The sequence below is a fragment of the Wickerhamomyces ciferrii genome, contig 00011, assembly GCF_000313485.1.
Source record: "Wickerhamomyces ciferrii WGS project CAIF00000000 data, strain NRRL Y-1031 F-60-10, contig 00011, whole genome shotgun sequence".
In the NCBI taxonomy this organism is placed as follows: Eukaryota; Fungi; Ascomycota; class Saccharomycetes; order Phaffomycetales; family Wickerhamomycetaceae; genus Hansenula; species Hansenula ciferrii.
In genome coordinates, this window is record NW_011887729.1 from 88,824 (window position 1) to 111,746 (window position 22,923).

At 31.4% G+C, this 22,923-nt stretch overlaps 10 protein-coding genes across 10 annotated transcripts; 8 read left to right on the forward strand and 2 right to left on the reverse strand.

The window, feature by feature from the left end:
* Positions 1-3: 3 nt before the first annotated feature.
* Positions 4-1,808, forward strand: BN7_554 (putative transporter SEO1; the record flags this gene model as incomplete). The annotated part of the gene is made up of 2 exons (XM_011278747.1): positions 4-665; positions 770-1,808. 2 exons carry the CDS (start codon positions 4-6, stop codon positions 1,806-1,808), a joined length of 1,701 nt encoding a protein of 566 aa, XP_011277049.1.
* An 832-nt stretch (positions 1,809-2,640) lies between these two features.
* Positions 2,641-3,585, forward strand: RAM2 (bifunctional protein farnesyltransferase/protein geranylgeranyltransferase; the record flags this gene model as incomplete). Its single annotated transcript, XM_011278748.1, has 1 exon — positions 2,641-3,585. One exon carries the CDS (start codon positions 2,641-2,643, stop codon positions 3,583-3,585), a length of 945 nt encoding a protein of 314 aa, XP_011277050.1.
* A 104-nt stretch (positions 3,586-3,689) lies between these two features.
* Positions 3,690-4,805, reverse strand: SCJ1 (Scj1p; the record flags this gene model as incomplete). The annotated part of the gene is made up of 1 exon (XM_011278749.1): positions 3,690-4,805. One exon carries the CDS (start codon positions 4,803-4,805, stop codon positions 3,690-3,692), a length of 1,116 nt encoding a protein of 371 aa, XP_011277051.1.
* Positions 4,806-5,126: 321 nt separating this feature from the next.
* On the forward strand, positions 5,127-6,608 carry DML1 (Dml1p; the record flags this gene model as incomplete). The annotated part of the gene is made up of 1 exon (XM_011278750.1): positions 5,127-6,608. One exon carries the CDS (start codon positions 5,127-5,129, stop codon positions 6,606-6,608), a length of 1,482 nt encoding a protein of 493 aa, XP_011277052.1.
* Positions 6,609-7,396: 788 nt separating this feature from the next.
* Positions 7,397-9,127, forward strand: KHT1 (Hexose transporter 2; the record flags this gene model as incomplete). The annotated part of the gene is made up of 1 exon (XM_011278751.1): positions 7,397-9,127. One exon carries the CDS (start codon positions 7,397-7,399, stop codon positions 9,125-9,127), a length of 1,731 nt encoding a protein of 576 aa, XP_011277053.1.
* Positions 9,128-9,420: 293 nt separating this feature from the next.
* On the forward strand, positions 9,421-9,966 carry BN7_559 (uncharacterized protein; the record flags this gene model as incomplete). The annotated part of the gene is made up of 1 exon (XM_011278752.1): positions 9,421-9,966. One exon carries the CDS (start codon positions 9,421-9,423, stop codon positions 9,964-9,966), a length of 546 nt encoding a protein of 181 aa, XP_011277054.1.
* Positions 9,967-11,466: 1,500 nt separating this feature from the next.
* KHT2 (Hexose transporter 2) lies at positions 11,467-13,230 on the forward strand (the record flags this gene model as incomplete). The annotated part of the gene is made up of 1 exon (XM_011278753.1): positions 11,467-13,230. The coding sequence occupies one exon, from the start codon at positions 11,467-11,469 to the stop codon at positions 13,228-13,230; it is 1,764 nt and encodes a 587-aa protein (XP_011277055.1).
* A 1,243-nt stretch (positions 13,231-14,473) lies between these two features.
* On the forward strand, positions 14,474-16,216 carry KHT3 (Hexose transporter 2; the record flags this gene model as incomplete). The annotated part of the gene is made up of 1 exon (XM_011278754.1): positions 14,474-16,216. The coding sequence occupies one exon, from the start codon at positions 14,474-14,476 to the stop codon at positions 16,214-16,216; it is 1,743 nt and encodes a 580-aa protein (XP_011277056.1).
* A 297-nt stretch (positions 16,217-16,513) lies between these two features.
* MOD5 (tRNA dimethylallyltransferase) lies at positions 16,514-17,956 on the forward strand (the record flags this gene model as incomplete). Its single annotated transcript, XM_011278755.1, has 2 exons — positions 16,514-16,604; positions 16,674-17,956. 2 exons carry the CDS (start codon positions 16,514-16,516, stop codon positions 17,954-17,956), a joined length of 1,374 nt encoding a protein of 457 aa, XP_011277057.1.
* Positions 17,957-18,226: 270 nt separating this feature from the next.
* Positions 18,227-22,699, reverse strand: BN7_563 (pH-response regulator protein; the record flags this gene model as incomplete). The annotated part of the gene is made up of 3 exons (XM_011278756.1): positions 18,227-20,360; positions 20,662-22,573; positions 22,654-22,699. 3 exons carry the CDS (start codon positions 22,697-22,699, stop codon positions 18,227-18,229), a joined length of 4,092 nt encoding a protein of 1,363 aa, XP_011277058.1.
* Between the last annotated feature and the right edge of the window lie 224 nt (positions 22,700-22,923).

Genomic DNA, 22,923 nt, shown 5'->3' on the forward strand with positions numbered 1-22,923 from the left:
ATCATGGCTTCTTTAATCAAAGATAAGTTAATCCCAAAGGATTATTCAGCTTGGTATTGGAACTTCATACCACATGAAAGGATAGTGGATGATTATCCTGAAAAATTAGACGATCAAAGCATTTATTCAACTTCATCTGAAACTGTTGATAAATTTGAATATAGAGATGAAGCAAATAGACCATGGTGGAAATTTTTCGATGAATATGAATATCGTTTTAATAAACAAACAAGATCACAAAAATCATGGTGGAGAATTTATGATAAAAATATGTCAGCTTCTGAGAAAAAATTAGTTTTCAAATTAGATTTACAAATTGTTTTATTTGCAATAATGTCATATTGGTCAAAGAATTTAGATCAAGCAAATATAAGTAATGCTTATGTTTCAGGTATGAAAGAGGATTTAAACATGCAGGGGAATGATTTCTCAAATGCTCAGGCTTTATTCACTGCTGGTAATGTCATATTTCAAGTTATTTGGATGTATCTATTCCCAAGAGTTCCAATGCATTTAGCTTTTTTTTCAACTGATTTATTATGGAGTATAGTTACAATTTTAATCTCCACTGTTAATACACCATCTCAATTAAAAGCTTTAAGATTCTTGGTTGGTGCTTTTGAAAGTGGATATTTCATTCAAATTCATTATCTTTTAGGTTCATGGTATAAACCTGATGAACTAGGAAGACGTGGTGGGTTATACTATTGGTGAGTATTTTGTTTTTAACATCCAATCACGTCATTATCAAACTAACAACTTATCATAGTGGACAAATGCTGGGTACTTTGACCTCAGGTCTTGTTCAAGCTTCAGTTTTCCAAAATTTGAATGGTGTAAGAGGTAGAGCAGGTTGGAGATGGATGTTTTTAGTTGATGGTTCTGCAACTGCAGTTATTGCTTTTTTTGCATTATATTTGGTTCCAGGTACTCCATATAAATGTTGTAGCTTATTTTTAACAGATGATGAAATTAGATTAGCAAGATCACGGTTAATTAAAGCAAATATAAAACCACCATCCAAGACACCACCACCTTTTTTCAATAAAGCATTATGGAAAAAAATTATTTTTGATTGGAGAATTTATGTTTTAGCTATATTGGATTATTTATTCTGGAATGCGATTAATACAAGTTATTCCAATTTTGCATTATGGTTAAAGTCATTGAAAAGATATGATATCCCCAAAATTAATAGATACACTTCAATCCCTCCTGCTTTAGGTATAGTTTGGATTTTATCAGTTTGTGGATCTGCAGATATATTAAAATCAAGATATTTTGCAATTTTTTGGGCTGAAATATTTGTATTTATGGGTAATGTGATCCTTGCTAAATGGGATGTTGCAGAAGGTGCACTTTGGTATGCATTTATGATTAGTTACTTTGGTATTTCAGTCTCTTCTGTTATTTATGGTTGGTTGAATGATATTACAAGACATGATGGTCAAGAACGTTCAATTATTTTATGTATTGTTAATATTTTTGCCAATCAATCAACTGCATGGACATTACCAATGGTATTCAGAACATCAAGTGCACCAAGATATCATCAAGGTTATGTATTTGTTGCAGGACATTCAGCAGCTTTAATGATTTGGTGTTTTGTTACTTTGTTTTTCTATAAAAGACAAGAGAAAAAAGATGCAAAGGGTAATGGTATTATATTGTATAATTCTAAAACTGGTGAAATTCCACCAGAAGTACAAAAACGCTTGAATGAGAAATCAGAAGAAGAAATAAGTGATGATCATCATTCATTAAATAAAAATGAAGGAAATGTCGAAGTTAATTCTATTCATACATAAACAAAAGATTTTAATATTATAGATTACATATCTAATACTTCTGTAGATACCGTATTTACATATTATTCTTTGGAAAGCAAATTGACACCTATAATTTATACACTCTTTATATCATAAGTTATAAGTTATACTATAAGTTGTAACGCACGGATATTAGCGCTTTTAGTGGACCTATCGATTTTAAAGATTCAAAATCTCTAATTTATCCATTTTATATATATTTTAAAACATATTAAGGCTAAATATTAAGCTAAAATCATAAAAAAATTATGTCAAATAATGTATCGAAGGCTTTAAATTAGCATATTTCGAAGAAAAAAATTTGGGTTAAGATTTTTTGTTAAATTTTAAAATGAAAATAAATTTTATGACGTTAATATATTTGTGAAAAAATAAATTTTCAACAAAAATTTTTTTCGAATTTTGATAAATTTAAATACATTAAAATAAACATTAGAAGATTTAAACCACTATCATTATTTTTTCATACAAATTATCTTTCAAATTCATGAAATTATATTAATTTTACAAAATCCCCATACAAAATTTCTTTAAAATCCGCGAATCCATTCTACAAGTTTAAAATTTCATTATTTTGACCCAAATCGGAAAAAATGTTAATAATTACATCTTTTACACTAAATTATTAAAATTCATACAATCGAAGAACTACTTTTTGAGGTTACTTTTTATTTTGACACATTGAAAGAATTGATTGAGAATTGTATAAAGATCAACTGATATAATATTTTTCACTATATTTCAAAAAAGCTTTAAGATCATTACAAAGAGAACAAATATTAGAAAATGGTACGTATAATAAAGACTGCTTATGAATGTATCTAAAACTAACTATTATTCAAAGGAAAATTACAACTGGGACGATATAGAACCATTACCAATAGACGTTGAAGGTGTTCAAGTTTCACAAATCTTATATTCTGATGAATATCGTCAAGTATTAGGTCTGCTTAGAGCTTTACAATCTCAAAAAGAATATAGTGAAAGAGCATTATTTATTACTCAAGAAGCCATTAAATTGAATGCAGCACATTATACAGTATGGCAATATAGATATCATAATATTATTGAATTGGGGAAAGATATAGAAGAAGAATTAGAATGGGTTGAAGATATTGCATTGGATAATATCAAAAATTATCAAATTTGGAATTATAGACAATTATTGTTGAAGAAGCAAGAAACACCAAATCCAAAGAAAGAATTCCCATTAATTCAAGTTATGCTTGATGATGATCCTAAAAATTATCATGTTTGGTCACATCGTAAATGGCTAGTTCAATTTTTCAATAAATATGATGAAGAATTACCATTTGTTGATTATTTTATTGAACATGATGTTTATAACAATTCAGCTTGGTCTCATAGATTCTTCACAATTTTCAGTCAAGTTGAAAAATCAGGTAAAGCTATTACAGATGAAATTTTCGAAGAGGAAGTTGAATATACTAAAGATCAAATCAAGATTGCACCACAAAATGTTAGTTCATGGAATTATTTAATTGGATTATATGAATCTAGTGGTAAAGAGTTATCTAATTTAGAAGAATTCGTCCTAACATATGCAAATGTATTAAATGAAGGTTCAGATTTAGAGAGTTTGAAATCAATACCAGCGTTAGAAATTTTAATTAAAATTTATTCTAAATCAAATAAATCATTAGCTTCAAAAGGTTATGATTTACTTTCTACAAAATATGATCCAATAAGAAAAAATTATTGGGAATATCAAAAAAAGCAAATAACTACTGTATAAAATCCAATATTAATAATATAATGAAATGATCTTTATGAAACATTAAAAATTCAACTCTATATTTAAAAATTTATATGTACATATTATGAAATGTTTTTACCCTTTCACAATTCATCTCTAATTAATTTTGAATCTTTATAATTTTTAGCGCCACCTGGGAATATAATTTTATATTCTATTATTAAATCACCAAATTCTTCAGGTCCATCCAAGATTGGCATACCTTTCCCCTTTATTACTTGAACATCACCATCCATAACAATTTCACCTTTATTTCTCGTTATTGTAACACTATCATCACCAAAGAATGGTATATCTCTTTTCCAATCACCTAGTAAAGCTTCTTTTAATGTTAATGCTTCTGTACGATATAATGTATCAAATCTACGACGATAACCCAAGTTTCTAACTGAACTTTCTTCTAAATGAGCTTGTAAATCACCAGAATCCCAATCTGGACTATGGTCACCTTCACCTTTGAAAATATGAATATGAGATTTTGCTGTACCTGGTTCCATATAAAATTCAAAATGACGAGCATTACGATGAACTGCTTCACCTTGACAATGTGAACATTTGTTTTTAATAGTTTTACCTTTACCACCACATTCATTACATGTAGTTTGAAATTGTTGAAACATACCAGGTGCTAATTGTCTTTTCATTATTTTCATACCTGAACCTTGACAACCTGAACATGTATGAGTTTCTTTATCTTTTGAACCAGTACCATCACAATGAGGACAAATATCTTGCATTTCAACATCAAATTGTAAATCGCTACCTAAATAGAAATCTTCTAATGTAATGTCAACTCTAACATCTGATGTGTGTCCTTTTGGTCTACCTTGACGTTGACGTTGACCACCACCAAAGAAACTAGCAAATGGATCAAATCCACCACCACCAAATGGGTTACCGCCTCTTGGATTACCACCTTGTTTGACCCCTTCATGACCATATTGATCATATAATTTTCTTTTAGATTCATCACCTAATACTTCATAAGCTTCACCAACTTCAATAAATTTATGATGAGCATCTTCATCACCAGGATTCTTATCAGGATGGTATTTTTTACTCAATTGTCTATACGCTGATTTGATTTCCTTTTCACCAGAACCTTTTGACAAGCCTAACACTTTATAATAGTCTAGTTCACAAAGTACACTGGTTATCAAAGCTGCACATATTAGAAATATAAAAGATGTGAGATGCATGGTCTTTATATTAACCTATATTAACCGCTTTTGAACTGGTTTTTTATCCCTGGGTATACTTTTCTGACTTGATGAAAACGATGAAATGACTTTAAAAAGCACCAAACGAACGCTTTACCTTTTCAATAAAACCGACTCTTTCTGTTGCTTTCAAAGACTCCGATACGTTGTTGATGTTTGAATATTTACACGTATACAAAAAAATTATAATGAAGAGATTCGCGAAGGTTTAATATCAGATCCAAATTTTTAACTTTTTTTTCAATTTTGACACAATTGAAGTGAATATAGTAAGAATTTGGGAAAGAACCAATTAAGAAAATGCCTGAAGTGATCAATATCTCACTGTCTCCACAGGCAAACCACTTGGCCACTCATTTCTACAATACCCAGGAATCTTATATTGACTACTCGCAATCAATCACCAAGTCTCCCAATGATCCAGATGTTCATTTCAAACCTACATTATCTTATGACAAATCTTCATCAAATTACACTCCAAGAGCTTTAATATGGGATTTCAAAGGCGGGTTTGGATCCTTGGGCCAATTTGAATATTATCAATCTGCTAATAATGACCAAGACGGGAACAATGATGAATGGACTGGTACTATTGAACAAATCTCATCAAGACCAAAGATTAATAAGAGTGAATATCAAATTGCTTTAGATAATGGTCAACATTTACCACCATTGAACAATGATTCAACCAAATACTGGACAGACTATTCTAGAGTCCTTTTTCAACCAAATAGTTACAATGAGTTACATAACTGGGAATATGATCCAGTAGAATTTCCTGAAGGTAGATTATCTCTTGGACAAGAAAGAAAATTTGAAGGTTATGAAGTTGGTGTTTCAGAATGGAAAGAAGATGGGAAAGGTATTGAATTTTTGGAAAATAAATATAGGAATATGCTTGAGAATTGTGATGGTTTAGAAGGATTAAATATTATTAGTGAATTAGATTCATCATGGGGTGGGTTTAGTTCTGAATTACTAAGAGATATTAAAGATGATTATAACCCGAAAACTACTATTTTCACATGGGGTAACTATAATGGTAAAAGATTAGAGCAGTTGGGTAACAGAGAAATCTTATCTAGAATAAGGACTTTCTTAGAGTTACAAAGAAATTCATCAATTTTCATTCCAATGAGTACACCACAATCTTTACCATCAAGTATAGATCCTTCAAGTTTATGGCAAACAAGTGCTTTAAAATCCCTAGTTTTCGAACCTTTCCAAACCTTGGTTTCACAAAGAGAAAACAGAGTTAGCTTAAGTACAATAGCTGATAATTTAACATTGGGAACTGAAAGAAGGATAGTTTCCAATGTGGAGGTTCAATTTGGTGAAGAGAATTTAAATTTTGCAGATACTTTCTTCATTAGGGACCGCGGCGCACCTCATACTTTTTCCAAATCTACGGTGCATAAACCTTCACGCCAGAGTTCTGCTTCTGATATTGTTGAATTAAGTGAGAAGTTTCAAAAAAAGAGTTCATTGGATGATGATTCCAAGAAGAGAAGAGAAGTGGATAAGTCTCATGTTGATTATATCTCCAAGATCCCAGTTTCTCAATCTTCAAGTTTTCCAACTTTTTTAAAATCAAGTGATTCTTTGAAAACTTCTTTGGAAATTACAACAAGACCTAAAAAGACATTACAAGAAATGAAAACTTTTGTCTCTAGATTCGTTAGAGGTGATGAAAGAGAGAATATGATTCAAGAATTAGAAGTACTAGCCGAAGAGTACGTGTTTGGCTGGGAAGATAGTGATGGAAGTGATGATGATTATTGAACGTATAAATCGTTGAAACCGGTGATTAGAACTAATTATGACTAAATGTATATTACGTAGGCTAATAAATCGGATGATCTTCCATATCTACGGTAGCTATCGATTGTGTCTCTCTATACTTTGTAAGTCAATAGACCACTGTTCAACCTGAAGTCTATACGTCTATACTGCCCTCAGCTTCAACCTCTTTGTTTGTGCTTGCATTAGTTGTGGCCACTGGCTCCCTGTTTACCGAAGATCGTGATCGTGATTGGTGAAGTACTCGGTGTTACCCCAGAATTATTCCAGAATTTTGAGGGTGACTCCTTAGAATCATGGAGAAATTCTGCACTCTTTTGAAACAGAAGACTTTGGGTAGGGGCCCGGGGGAAGCGGCAAGCCTGATTATAGAGATATAGAGTGTTAGTCATCACGAGTTTATGTTGTCATTATACAAATGAATTTATCAAATTTCAACCAAAGATCCAGTTGAATAGCCTATCCCCAGATCTCTCCAGTCTCTTTATTATTACCGTTTACCTAAAACTTTTAGCAAACTTACAGTCTGAAGAACATGAATAATTATTAATTATCGATTAATATGCACGTTCAAAATTTGGTGTTCTTTGGGGTGCATCTAAAAGTACCGTATTTGGAAATCAAGAAAATATTAAAGTTTGAGATTTAGTCTAAACTTACCCAAATAGACTATGCGGAACCATTCAATATATGGTTATAAAAAGTGGGACATCCACCATACAAACATGGATATATGAACTACAACTTCTTTAATTAATACATTGAACAACATGGTTGGTTTCATAGCTGATGAAGTTAAATACTTCCAAAAAAATAAATCTTCAAGTCTTACACAAAGCAAAAAATCAAATGATCCTCATGAAGAACCACCAAAAATCAAAGCATATTTACCAGATTATGGGAAATCATGGTATAAAGTTCCACATTTATTGAAATTGAATTCAATTTTGATGATTGTTAGTTTGACTTCAACAAACACAGGTTATGATGGTTCTTTATTAAACGCGTTCCAATCAATGCCAGATTGGGCTCACGCAATGGGTAAACCAACAGGTGCTACACTTGGTGCTGTTGCAAACGGTGTTGTTTTTGGTTGTGCCTTAGGTTTCACAATAGCTCCAATGATTAGTGATAGAGTTGGTCGTCGTAATGCTATAACTGTGGGGAATATAATAATGCTTATTGGTGCTATTTTACAATCGTGTGCTGGTGCCTGGTTAACGGTTCGTGGTGAATATGAACATAATGATCAAAGAACTTATGCAATGTTTTTAGTTGCAAGAATCATTTTAGGGTTTGGTAATACTATCTCAGTTGTGGCTTCTCCTCCTTTAGTTTCTGAATTAAGTTATCCAACTCATAGACAACCAATGACTGCATTATATAATTCAAATTGGTATCTAGGTGCTATAATTGCAGCTTGGGTTAGTTATGGATCAAGAAACGTTGCACACAATTGGTCATGGAGAATTCCATCAATCATGCAAGGATTCTTCCCATTAATTCAAACTGTTTTAATTTATTTAGTACCAGAATCTCCAAGATACCTTATATTCAAGGGTAGATTTGAAGAAGCTAGAAAAATTTTATTGAAATATCATGCAGGTGATGATGAATCTATTGGGGGTGCTTTAGTTGATTTTGAAATGTCAGAAATTGAAATTGCAATTGAACAAGAAAAAACAGCTAGTGCAAATGCTTCATATTTGGATTTTTTCAAAACTGCTGGTAATAGAAAACGTTTATTCTTAATTATTTTCATTGGTGTTGTTATGCAATTATGTGGTAATGGTCTTGTTAGTTATTATTTGAACTTGGTTTTAAATTCTATTGGTATTACATCAACTGATCAACAATTAATCTTCAATGGTGGATTAATGATTTACAACTATGGTATTTCAATAATTATCAACCTTTTCGTTTTCCAAACTTTCAAAAGAAGAGCAACTTTTATGGCATCATTTGCTATGATGTTATTATTTTATATTATTTGGACTGTTCTTTCTGCTATTAATCAACAAAGAAACTTCGAAGATACAAGTTTAGGGAAAGGTGTTATGGCTATGATTTTTTTGTTTTATCTTGCTTACAATTTTGGCTGTAATGGGTTCCCATACTTATACATTACAGAAATTACACCTTTCATCTTGAGAAGTAGAGCTGTTAGTTTGTTTTGGTGTGCTCAACAAATAACTTTAATTTATAATGGGTTTGTCAATCCAATTGCCATGGATGCTATTCATTGGAAGTATTACATTGTTTATTGTGTTTTACTATTCATTGAATTGATGGTTATTTATTTAACATTTGTTGAAACTTCAGGAAGAACTTTAGAAGAAGTTGCCGAGGTGTTTGGTGAAGGTATTGATGATTTCAAATTTGATTTAGCAAGAGATAAGAAAACTACTAATGAACTAGATCATATTGAAGAAGTTAAACTTATGAATCCTTATGAACCAAGCGTTACTGATTTTAAACCAGAAGTTGCACATAAAGATTGATTCAATAATGATTAATTCGTGTTTGAGCCTTGCAATACAAAATACTAGAGCTTCTTGAGAAAAAATTATATATTTGTATAATGAATTTACGTTTAGATAAAGACTTATTTTTTAGTTTTTACTGCATACAAATGCTTTATTTTTCAGCTCTTTGTATATGGCCGTTGACGCGTTGCCCTGGTGAGAGGGAAAATAGGCACCGAGAAGCGAAAAGTAAACAATAAACAATAACTAATGAATGATTTATAAGAAGCTCTTTAGCTAAAATTGATACAAAAGAATCAGGATTCAAAATGGTGAAAGGTAGAATACATGACTTAAGCTATGCCGACGCTTTATCTAAAATTATTGATCATCTATTCAACCAGAGAATCAATGAGGTGCACAAAGAGTTCTTATCAAAACCTTTAGAAAAATTAATGATGATTGAAGATGATGAAGAATTTGGAGAAGCTTACGACAATTTGCTTATGGATGATGACTGGCTGCTTGAAGACTATGGTGAGGAAGGTGATGTGATATACCACTGTGAGATGTTTGCTCGTCGAAAACTGTCACAATTGGTTTCAAAAGAGCTTAAAATGAATTTTAAAATGAAGTTTGAAACGGACTCACCAATATTGAATGTTCCATTAGATTCAGTTGATATAAGGAGTATCGTTCGTAATATTGATGATGATTTAACTTTCAAACAAGTTGCAGATGCATCAGCAAATTATAATGAGGAAGATGATAGTGGAGGCCTCATAAATATAGTTGGTATTTCAGTCTTCAATGTTTATCGTGTTGAAGTGATGAACATGAGACGTTGGTATGGTCGTCAAGTTCCTGAGTATTGAACCAAAAACAGTCGTTGACCAAAAATTGATATCTTTGACTGGATATTCATTATGGAATAATTTGGTTATTCGTACTGGACTTCATTGATACCGTTATATTATCGGTATTCGATCAAGATATTAGAGATAGATATATTCTCCTTACAATCACTGAAATTCAGAATGCTATTCGATTAACGAATCTTCTAAAAGTTTGATGATATACCTGTCGTTGAAGATGGTAGGATCATAGCACAACTATGATCTTTAGCAGCTGAAACATTCTCTGCATCTATTCTATATAGATAAGGAAAATCAATAATGAAATGAATGATCCACAACAGGTTAAATGTCTTGTAAATTGAGACTTCCACACATTGTAGACGGCATTTCATGATATAGTTTGGAAAACTTGAACTTTATCAATGTAATACCCCATCAAGATGACAGACTTCTCCATAGATAACGCAGCGTGCAGCATGTTGCTCAGTAAAGTTCAAACAGAATTGACAACTGACGTTATCAAATACGTGGTAACTTACTGCAGCTTACTCATATTGTGACAGTCATGTCTTCAAATGTTTATCATCATAGTTCATTTTCATTACATGACTTAAATTAGGGTTTATTACACCTTTGTTGGATATTTTAAAACCTTAGAACCATATTAGGCTTTGGTTTAAGTTTTCAACCACCAGAAATAGGTTTGGCGTCACTAGATTCACAATCCTAATCAAAATGAAATGGAAATCAGCGTTGTTAATCGCCAAAGCACACTATTAATTAAACTTTAGGCTTTTAAGGACTCTTTGGTAATCCTTTCCACCTCCAAGAGTTTAAAGAAGTTGTGCAAAAGTTTTAATTAATGTGATCATAATGGTGAGTGTATATTTTCAACTTGATATAAATACCGTACGGTTAATTGTTTATCTCGCTACTATCTCATGCGAGAACAATTATGTGTCAAGCGCTTATTATAGGCTCCGTACTCCGTACTACATGCGAAAAAATAATGGAACAATAACTAATGAATTATTGTAACTGAAAACCTCGCAAACTCAAATTTAAAGTTGTGTCAGTGAAAGTTTTTCCCCCAATATTTTTTGAATTTTAAGATTTCACTATGGTCATTTTTGTCTTGACCATTGACTGAAAAGTTATCAAAACATTTGCTTTATGGGTAAATTGAGGCTTGAATAACCGAGAACGTATAAGTTTACTACGCTTTTAAGAATATTTTGCAAGATTTAGTAGCTGCCTTGCGATATACAAGGACTAAATTAGTTATAAGATGAGAATTTCTTTTATGATACTAAAAACATCTTGCGATTTTCGATGAACGGTAAGAGGTTTTCTCCAATCAAATATAAAACCTCTCATATAGAAACAACTACTTAAAACCCGATTAAAACCCATCTTTAAGACTTAAATTGAAACAATGGTTGAATTAAACTATAGTTTATCTGAATTTCAATCATAGAAGAGAGGAAACCTATATTCAGGAATCTATATCAATTAAAAATGGTTGGAATCATTGCAGATGAAGTAAAATTTTTCAAAAAGGATAAATCAACTCCAAAAAAATTACCAACAAATCCAAATGCTGATATTAATAGTTCAACTGAATCTATTGGAGTTTCTAAAATTAAAGCATATTTACCAAATTATGGGAAATCATGGATTAAAGTTCCTCATTTATTAAGATTGAATTTAATTTTATTGATTGTTAGTTTAACTTCAACTAATACCGGTTATGATGGTTCATTATTGAATGCATTTCAATCTATCCCTGATTGGGTTCATGCCATGGGTAATCCAACAGGTGCTGTCCTTGGTGCCATTGCTAATGGTGTTGTTTTTGGTTGTGCTTTAGGTTTTCCAGTTGCACCATGGATTTCTGATCGTTTAGGACGTCGTCATGCTATAACTGTGGGTAATGCAATTATGATTGTTGGAGCTTTAATTCAATCTGTTTCTGGGACTTGGTTAACTGTTGAAGGGGAATCAAGAGAAGGTTTCACTGAGAAGAGAGCTTATGCCATGTTTTTAATTGCAAGAATTATCTTGGGATTTGGTAATACTATTGCTATTATTTCTTCACCTCCTTTAATTTCTGAATTAACTTATCCAAGTCATAGACAACCAATGACTGCTTTTTTCAATTCAAATTGGTATTTAGGTGCTATAATTGCAGCTTGGGTTAGTTATGGTACAAGACATGTTAAACATAATTGGTCATGGAGAATTCCTTCAATTTTCCAAGGGTTCTTCCCAATATTACAAATTTCATTGATTTATTTAGTACCAGAGTCTCCAAGATATTTGATTTCAAAAGGTAGATTTGAAGAAGCTAGAGCAATTTTATTAAAACATCATGCTGGTGGTGATGAAGTTGTTGGTGGACCTTTGGTTGATTTTGAAATGTCTGAAATTGAATTGGCTCTTGAACAAGAACGTATTGCAAATGATTCTTCATATGCAGACTTCTTGAAAACTCCTGGTAATAGAAAACGTTTGTTTTTAGTTATTTTCATTGGGTTGGTTATGCAATTATCTGGTAATGGTCTTGTTAGTTATTATTTGAATTTGGTTTTAAAATCAATTGGTGTTGAGTCCACAGATGAGCAATTGGTTTTCAATGGTGGATTGATGATTTATAACTATGCAATTTCAATTGCAATTAATTTATTAGTTTTCCAAAATATTAGAAGAAGATTAACCATTATAACTGCATTTTCATTAATGTTGACATTTTATGTTATTTGGACCATTTTATCTGCTATCAACCAACAAAGAAATTTTGAAGATACTAGTTTAGGTAAAGGTGTTATGGCTATGATTTTCTTGTACTATTTTGCTTATAACTTGGGATTAAATGGGTTACCATTTTTATATGTCACTGAAATTACTCCATTCATTTTGAGAACCAGAGCTGTTAATATCATGTTTTGTGTTCAACAAATTACATTGATTTATAATGGGTTTGTTAATCCAATTGCTATGGATGCAATTAAATGGAGATACTATATTGTTTATTGTGTCTTGTTGTTTATTGAATTAATTGTTGCATATTTAACTATTGTGGAAACTTCAGGTAGATCATTGGAAGAAGTTGCAGAAGTATTTGGCGAAGGAATTGATGATTTCAAGCTTTCAGTTACCACAAATAATAAAAAAGACGGTCATGTGTCTCATGTTGAACAAGTTGATACCAGAGATGGAAGTGTTAGTGGACCAAGTTCTACCAGCGATAAGAATAACATTGTTAGAGTTGAACAAGTCTGATTGACGATATTTATAGCTATTTAGTTTAATTGTGATCTTTGATTTTGAATTTGAGTTATCGTAATTGTCGTAAATCCATCTCGAATCTCTTGAAGTCTATTAAATATTCACGAGAGGTTAAATAGATTCTATACTACGTACATCGCAGCAGCAGCTTAATATTAATATAATTTATACTACTTTTGTAACCCGGACACCAAAGAATTGCGGCTAAATGAATTGCGGTTAAAAGTGGATTTCATAAAAAATATTCAAAAATAGGCTCGCGTTATATTAAGCCAATAAAGAGGAGCAATTCTCAAAATTCTTCGGATGATCTTTGACAATTATCTTTGACAAGAAAGGAAGGTTTATTCCAATATTCCAATAATCATAAGTGGTTTATTGCTATCGTATTGTCTAAGTGACAGAAGTACTATGTTACAGGTATTACAGTGTTCTTTTGTTGGTGTTTATGGATCTAATTGATTGCTACCCAAACTACCCCGGATATTTTGTTTGTTGTTTGCATGTTTCATATACGTGAAAGTCCAAAGTCCAAAGAAGCATAGAAATTCAAAAATGACCCGATCTGCAGCCGTGACATCCATAGACAAGAATCAAGATGAATACATGAACACTGAATACCCCAGCTGGCATGGAGCAAAGTGATATGGTTTACCAAAATACTAATGATTACCACCACAAACTATCATTTAATTATATTCACCTTCTTGATCGTAAAAGTGCAAGAGCTAGCTGTTACCTTTCAAGGTTAAACAAGGATAATATTTTTCCTGGAAAAATCAACTGATTGAAATTTGAATGGCTCCCTAGTCTTAGTTTAGTCATTACCCCATATATCGTCATGCATGAATACCCCCAGGTTTTACGTGATCTTTTACAAATTACTAGAGAATAAAGCTAGGTGCCTATCGTCATTATTACTGAAAGTGGAAACTTGAGACCAAAAATAGGAACATATGTTGAACCTTAAATGAATTCTTGGGAAGTGGTTAGAAATTCCAAGGGAATACCAATAATTATACCTCAATGTTGATAGCGGCGTCGAGAATTGGTCAAAGTCATGGAATATATCTCAATCATTCTTTCAAGATACTGCAGCTGAAGAATTAAGGCATTGGTTAACCTATTTCCCCCATATTTCATGTTTATATAAAAACAGATATTTCCCCAGATGTATGCATTTTCAACTTTATCAATACATATCATTACTACTCAACTTTAAAAGAAAGCTAGGAAGATGGTTGGGTTCTTAGCAGATGAAGTGAAATACTTCAGAAAGAACAAAAGTTCAACAAGGATCAAATTACCAGTCAATCCAGGAACAGAAAATTTAGAAGATGATGGTGTTGTTACATCTAAAATTAAAGCTTATTTACCAAGTTATGGGAAACCATGGTTCAAAGTATCTCATTTATTCCGTTTAAATATGATTTTGTTAATTATCAATTTAACTTCAACAAACACAGGTTATGATGGTTCATTATTAAACTCATTCCAATCTATGCCAGATTGGTCTCATGCCATGGCAAAACCAAAAGGTGCTATTCTTGGTGCTATGTCAAATGGTGTTGTTTTCGGTTGTATATTGAGTATTCCAATAGCACCATGGATTTCTGATCGTTTAGGTCGTCGTAATGCTATAACTATTGGTAATATAATTCAGTTTTTTGGTGCTATTATACAATCATGTGCTGGTACTTGGTTAACAGTTCGTGGTGAATATGAACATAATGATCATAGAACTTATGCAATGTTTTTAATTGCTAGAATTATTTTGGGTTTTGGTAATACCATTTCCACTGTTGCTTCAGCTCCATTAATTTCAGAGTTGAGTTATCCAACTCATAGACAGCCAATGACTGCTTTGTTCAATGCTAATTGGTATTTAGGTGCTATTGTTGCTGCTTGGGTTAGTTATGGCTCTAGAAATTTGGCACATAATTGGTCTTGGAGAGTTCCATCAATCATGCAAGGGTTTTTCCCAGTTTTACAAACTTTGCTGATTTATTTAGTTCCTGAATCTCCAAGATGGCTTATTTCTAAAGGTAGATTAGAAGAAGCAAGAGAAGTTTTATTGAAACATCATGGTGGTAATGATGAAAAAATTGGAGGTCCTTTAGTTGATTTTGAATTATCAGAAATCCAATTAGCTATTGAACAAGAACATGCAGCTAAAGTAAATGATTCCTATATGGCTTTTTTCAAAACTGCTGGTAATAGAAAAAGATTATTCTTAATTATTTTCATTGGAATTTGTGCTCAACTATGTGGTAATGGATTAGTTAGTTATTATTTGAACTTGGTTTTAAACTCAATCGGTATTACATCAACAGATCAACAATTAGTTTTCAATGGTGGATTAATGATTTATAACTATGCCATTTCAATTGCCATCAATTTAACTGCATTTCAACATATTAGAAGACGTACAACTTTCATTGGTGCATTTTCCTTTATGCTTTTAACTTATATTATTTGGACCGTCTTATCAGCTATTAATCAACAAAGAAATTTTGAAGATACAGCTTTAGGTAAAGGTGTCATGGCTATGATTTTCTTGTTTTACCTTGGTTATAATCTTGGATGTAATGGGTTACCTTACTTATATGTTACAGAGATTAGTTCATTTAGTTTAAGAACAAGAGGTGTCAGTATCTTTGTATGTGTTCAACAAATCACATTGGTTTATAATGGATTTGTTAACCCAATTGCTATGGAAGCTATCCAATGGAAATATTACATTGTTTATTGTGTATTATTGACTGTGGAATTAACTGTTATTTACTTGACATTTGCTGAAACATCAGGTAGAACTTTAGAAGAAGTTGCTGAAGTGTTTGGTGAAAGTATTGATGATTTCAAATTTACATCAGCTACTACTAGAGACTCAACAAAGAAGAACATTGAAGCTGATCATATTGAAGAAGTAGATACTGTTAGTGTTCCAACTTCTGATAGTTTTCATAAACTTACTGTTTGATTTCTGATCAGATTGTATTGTACTTTTTTTGTATGATTAATATATTTGCTTTTTAGATAATTTATATAATAATGAATTAATGAATGAATCTCCTTGAAACGAATTTTTAATAATGTAACACTTTTCAATTTGAAAAGCATAAATTATACGTATAGTTAACAGCAGCAGCTCTTACTTATACCATCACCCGGACACCATATAATTTGAAGATCATCTCATCTCATAAATCTTTTATACCCATCATAAATCTTACATCTGATCAGTACAAGAAACATAAGGAACAACGTCCTTGGATATATGTTCAGAGCCTTAAGGAATTTCATCATGGGTCCACCAAAGAATGTTGTGGTTATAGTGGGGACTACTGGTGTGGGAAAGTCACAAGTATGTATGCTTTAAAAGTTGATTTTATACCGGAGAAAGAAACTAACCAAAAATCAGTTTAGTATTGAATTAGCTAAAAGGTTTAATGGTGAAATCATCAATGCTGACTCTATGCAAATGTATCGTGGTGCTCCAATAATAACAAACAAGCATCCAATAGAGGAGAGAGAAGGTATACCACATCATGTTATGAATCATATAGAATGGGATGAAGAATATTTTATCCACAGATTTGAAAAAGAAGCTTTAAGTACCATTGAAGATATCCATCAAAGAGGGAAACTACCCATAATTGTTGGTGGTACTCATTATTATCTCAACTCATTATTATTCTTGAATAAAACTATCAAATCTGATAAACCAAAAGAAGAATCTCCAAATCTCTTGACTGAAGAACAAAAAGCTATTTTAGATGGACCATCTGATCAAGTTTTCGAAATTTTGAAACAGAATGACCCAATAGCAGCTGGTAAATTCCATCCAAATGATACAAGAAGAATAAGGAGAGCTTTAGAAATCTTTTATTCAACAAATAAAAAAGCAAGTGAACATTATCAGGAACAACAAGTTTCAGAAAAAGATGATTCAACATTGAGATTCAATACATTAGCATTTTGGCTTTTCGCTGAAAAACCTATATTAGATAAACGTTTAGATGATCGTGTCGATAAAATGTTGGAACAAGGTGGGTTAAATGAAATAAATGAACTTTATTCTTATTATTCTAAATCTGATCCAAAACCTGATTGTGAAAGAGGTATATGGCAAGTAATTGGATTTAAAGAATTCTTACCTTGGCTAGAGAATGGGAATGACTCAGAAAAGGAGTTGAAAAAATCAATAGAAGATATGAAAACTCGTACTAGACAATATGCTAAGAAACAAGTTAAATGGATCAAGAATTTATTGGCTGTTGACCTTGCCAAAGAAGAAAACCATAACTATTGTAAAGGAGGAAGATTATTCTTGTTAGACGCCACTGATTTAAGTATTTGGGGTGAGAATGTTACTGAAAGAGGTGTAGAAGTTACAAAAAAATTCTTAGAAGCAAAAGAAGGAACTATTAATCAAGCACCTGAAAATTTAAAAGAGTTATTACCTTCAATTAATGAACCTAAAGAGGAAAAATCTCTACAATGGAAACACTTCACATGTGATAAATGCTTTAATAAAGATAATACACCTGTTACCGCAGTTGGTGAAAAACAATGGAAAATCCATTTGAATAGTCATAGACATAAAGTTAATGTTGGAAAAGGTAAACGTAAAAGAGATTATGAAGAATGGTTAGCTAAAAATCAAAATCAGAATCAAAATGCTAAAGTTGAAGAACAATCTGATGAATTAAAATCATGAAAATTTAATACCAGATTCAGGTTTCCAAACACCTGATTTACCTCTAGCTGATTGTGCTTTTGGTGCAATTAATGCTGGACTTGCAACACGTTGTGGGATATCTTCTGAAACTCTTGCAACAGAGCTTCTTCCAGAAGTTCTTCCAGAATTTGAAGCTGATGAATGTGAATCTGTTATATCCATTTGTTGGAATCTGTTATTTAACTCACTAAATTAGAGAAAATTTGTTAGTATTCTTGTGTATAGGTTAATATAAAATGTAAAATATACTTACAACTCAAGATCTCTTGCTTCAAGTCTTCTTTCATAAACAAAACTGTCACAGTCTTCAATCAATTGTTTACAATTTGAATTAAAATCATTATAAAATTTCAACCCTTGTGATAAATTTTCTTTTAAATCTCTTGATTCTGTGAAAACAGTATCTAAAAATTTTAAAGATTCTTCTCTTGAATTATTTGTTGATTGATTAGTTGATCTATAACGTATGAATTGATTATTAAACTCATCAATTTTATTTTCAATTTCACGTTGTTTTAATTTTTGTTCTTCAATCCAATCAATATCACTATTGAAATTTTTTATATGTTTTTCGAAAACTGGTTCAAATGTTTTAATTTCAATTTTTAAATCATTGACATTTGATTGAATTGATTTATATTCTGAGATGATTTTTGGTAAGATATTATAATGTAATGATTTAATTTCAACAGTTTCGATAAAATTTTCACGATCAGTTTCTAATCTATGAGCTCTATTTAAAGCTTCTCTTATATTTAAGACTAATCTTTTCAATGATGGATCAACTTTGGCAGTTTTAGAATTTGGTACATACTCTTTAAGTTTATCTTCACTTGAAGCAAGAATTTTCAAAGGTGCTTCAATATTATAAAATTGAGTCCTTATCGTTTCATCACCCTTTTTAGCTTGTTTCAAATAATTTTCAAGATCTTGAATTCTTGAAATTAAATGAGCAGAAGCTTCTTCTGAGGTTGGTCTAGTCCAATGTTTTGAGCCTTGTCTATTTCTTAACAGGGAATCTTCTTCAGCTTCAACTTTTAATCTATCTTTTGCTCCCTCTATTAAACGTTCACCTTCAAGTGATAATCTTTGAATATCATCAATAGTAGATGTTATACGTTCAACACCTCCATTAGCTTTGATTTCACGATGATGATCCAACAAACTTGAAGGAAGTGCTAGGGGTTTATCAAGAGCATCGATTGAACCTGGTAACCCTCTTTCTAATATGAATTTATTTAAAATAGTTGTTAAAGCTTTAACTGGTGATATAACATGAGTGGTAACATATTCGGATTGACGTTCACGAAATGCTTCAGCAGCTTGAATAACAGAAAATGGCATCAAATCTTTAAACAAAGGTTTACCAAAATTACCTGATGTTAATGCTTCCTTAGGGTTTGAAATATCTTTAATATCCATTTCTTTCACAACAGATGCATTAGAAATTGGTGGTAATTTTTTAGGAACTTCTTGTAAATAAATCAAATCATTATCCTTCTCAGCTCTTCTTAAAGTATCTTGAACAACTTCATTTAACCCAGATAAATCATCTTTAACAGTATTACTAGTGAATTTAATACTTTGTTGAGCATTTGAAATAGCTATTTGAGCTTTTTGTAATCTTGCAACTTCTTCACCATAATTTGAGTTTGAAACTGCAACTAAGGATGATCTAAATTCAGCAGCAGCTTGGAAATGGAATTTCTTTACTGTTATATGATGAGTCCATTCACTTCTTAGACCTTCACTTCTATTTGCTGATGATAATGTTTGTGAGTAATAATCTGAAACTTGAATTGCTAATCTAGCAACTAATGAATCTTTAACTTTATCTCTTGTAGCTTTCAACCAGAAAACTTCTTGAGCTTGAGCCAAAGAAAGATTATATAAAGTATCTATGGTTCCTTTTTGTAAATCTAAAGGTAAAATCAATGAAGTATCTTGTTCAGCAACTTTATTAATGAACCCAAACACAGTCGCAGCGTATTGGAAATAAAGACATGCCTTCTTGACACCTTCACTACTTGATAAATCTTCATTTGAAGCCAACTGGGTATATAATGATGCAATATTGTACAATATGTTGATTCTTTCAAATGTAAATGATTTTAGCTTAACTGGACCAGTAACATGATAACCAAGGGTCCCATACCATGGGAATTCAATTAAATCACCAGGGAATTTGCTTTCTAGTGTAGTCAAATGGATATAATACCTTCTAAGCAAGGCAAGATCTTGAGGAGATACTTCTAAATCAATGATATCATTTCTTAGAGTATCAATTTCTTGAAGATCCTTTTCAAAAACAGTAGCAGATTGATAAAATTCCTTGTTGATTATATCACGTAGTTCATCACCGAAAGAAACCTTCAAGGTCTTTCTATATGGCACAAATAACAAATTGGAGCTCATGAAGTCTATACAACTTCCAGCTTAATTGATGTTAATTAGCTCTAAACCACTTTAGAATATGATGATTTGATATTTTGATTCAATTCGCAAAAGTTGTTAAAAATGTAAACATCACCAAATCGGGAAATGGTTACAAGCCCGGTATTTCAAGCTGATATAAACTACACAAATTTTCAATTTTATTACTGATATTCATAAAGATTCAAATGATTTTTTATGATTTGATGTGTATTCATTTCAATTGTTTATTCCTTTTCACTTCAAGATACCTTTCTTGACCAATTTGTTCAGCTTTAACTAATTTATTAACTTGTTCTTGTAAAAATTCAGTTCTTGATTTAATTACAATATTTTCAGAATTTTGTAAAAGCTGGAATGAAGCCAAAGCTCTATCTGTATCTTTCAATTCATTTAAAATTGAATGTGATGATTCATTCAAAGTTTCATGTCTTTTGATATATCCACCGAATTGAAGATCTAATTTTTTTTCAAGTTTATTTGCCTTGGAAACTAAATCTTGTAATTCTGTTATTAATAAAGATTTATCAATACTAGGTTCTAATTGTTGAGTGGTATGTAATTCTTTGAAAATTTGTTGATAATTATTTAATTCATCTTGATTTATTTCTTTTTGTAATTCTTGTTGAATTTTTTCTCTTGAAACATCATCTAAATCTGGTATTATACCATTGGAGGATTTATCAATGGTCTTTGAATAATCAGATCTAATAAGTTTTATCAATTCTATATCAATAAGGTTTTGAACATGGTTTTCAGAAATTTTATCAAGTTTGAAATTTGGTGCCAAATGTGGTATACTTAACCCTTTCTGTATAGCTAAAGATCTTCTCAGCAAACTACGTTGTTTTTCTTCTTCTTGTTGTTTAATTCTTTGACGTTCTTTTTCACCTTCATCTTCAATGATCTTGGGTATTGCCGTAGATGTTGTTGGTTCATCATTGGCATCTTGCATAATTATATCTTCATCTTCAGGTTCAATAATTTCAAAATCATTCTTTGGTTTAGGTAATGAGGCAAACCTTGTTTTCAAAGAATCTTTAATGGTTTTAACTTTTTCATTATCTATAGTTTCATTAATAGATGGTGTTTCTTGTTTAGATGACTCTTCATCTTCATCTTCATCAATTTCATCATTTTTAGTTAAAAGTGCAGATTGAATACCTTGTTCCTGCCTTATCTTTTGGACAGCATCATTTATTCTATTATCCAATTTTTGAGAATCCATATGTTTTTGTACATCATCATCTGTAACTAATTGGTCATCTTTGAAAACAGGTTTTGATAGTTCAAGTTTTCTTCTTTTAGTTTCAACCAATTCAGCAGCTTTAGTAATTGAAATTGAACCACCTCCAGATTTTTCATCTCTTGATCTTTTCTCCTTTTTAGATTTTGAATCATCAGATTTAACACCAGATTTGGAAACCTTTTGTTCAAAATTATTTAAAATTCGTTCATTATTATTTAATTCTTCTGTAGTATCATAAAACCCACCAATAGGTTTATGTTCAAAAGCAACATCAGCATTATAATCAATTTGATTTTTAAATTTTTTCTTTGGAGCTTTTAATTTGGTATTGATGCCAGCATTTTTCAATTCTCTTCTTTTCTGTAATAATGCGATACGTTTACTTTCTTCAAGCATACGTTCTCTAACTTTTCTTGTAGCTTTTTTACCCTGTGTATTTGCCAATCTTGCTCTTGCTTCTGATAACATTTCTTTTTCATCATCATCCATATCAACAGCATCCGGTCTTGCAGTTTTAGTTTCAGGATTAACGTTTAAATCACCGATTTTTAAATCCTTATTAGCACCTACTGAAGCTAAAGTTTCAATACCTGGACCACTTAACTTCAAATCATTATCACCAGCACCATCACCACCTTCAGAATCATCAAGAATCTTTTGATACCTCTCTATAGCCTGTGTAGCTGTTCTTCCAAATTTCGAAGCAATAGATCTCCATTGATTAGGCATCAATCTCGCTAGATTTAGAAGCTTCTCATCCTCTTCCACTGACCATTCCGATGTCCTTATTCTTGGATCCAAGTACTCGTTCCACCTGGCTTTCGCCTGTTTTGCAGTCTTTCTAGCCAATAAGGAAGCTACTCTTGACCATTGATTCAATCCATATTTCGACACAGCAGCTTTCAATATTTCATCTATAGTTTTGTTAGTACTTAAGCCTTCAAGAACCCCTTTGAAACTGGGGGAAAAACGACCATTATCCTCTCAAACTCACCTTCAACATTAGACCAGGCACCACCTTTCACATAGACGGGAACCATCTTGAATATCTGGTTTTGATTGTTAATGTTTCCTAAGTTTCGTTTGTTTACTATCAAAATTTCTGGTGATGTTTTTTTCAAAATTGAATTTCCAGCATTTTTGTTCCTTTTGAAAAACACAAATCAAGTTTTAACAGATCACAACATTTTGTAAGAAATCAAGGTCTATTAAACACAACTTTGGAAAGGGATTTCAAAAACCACAAAGGTAGTACTCTGCTTAT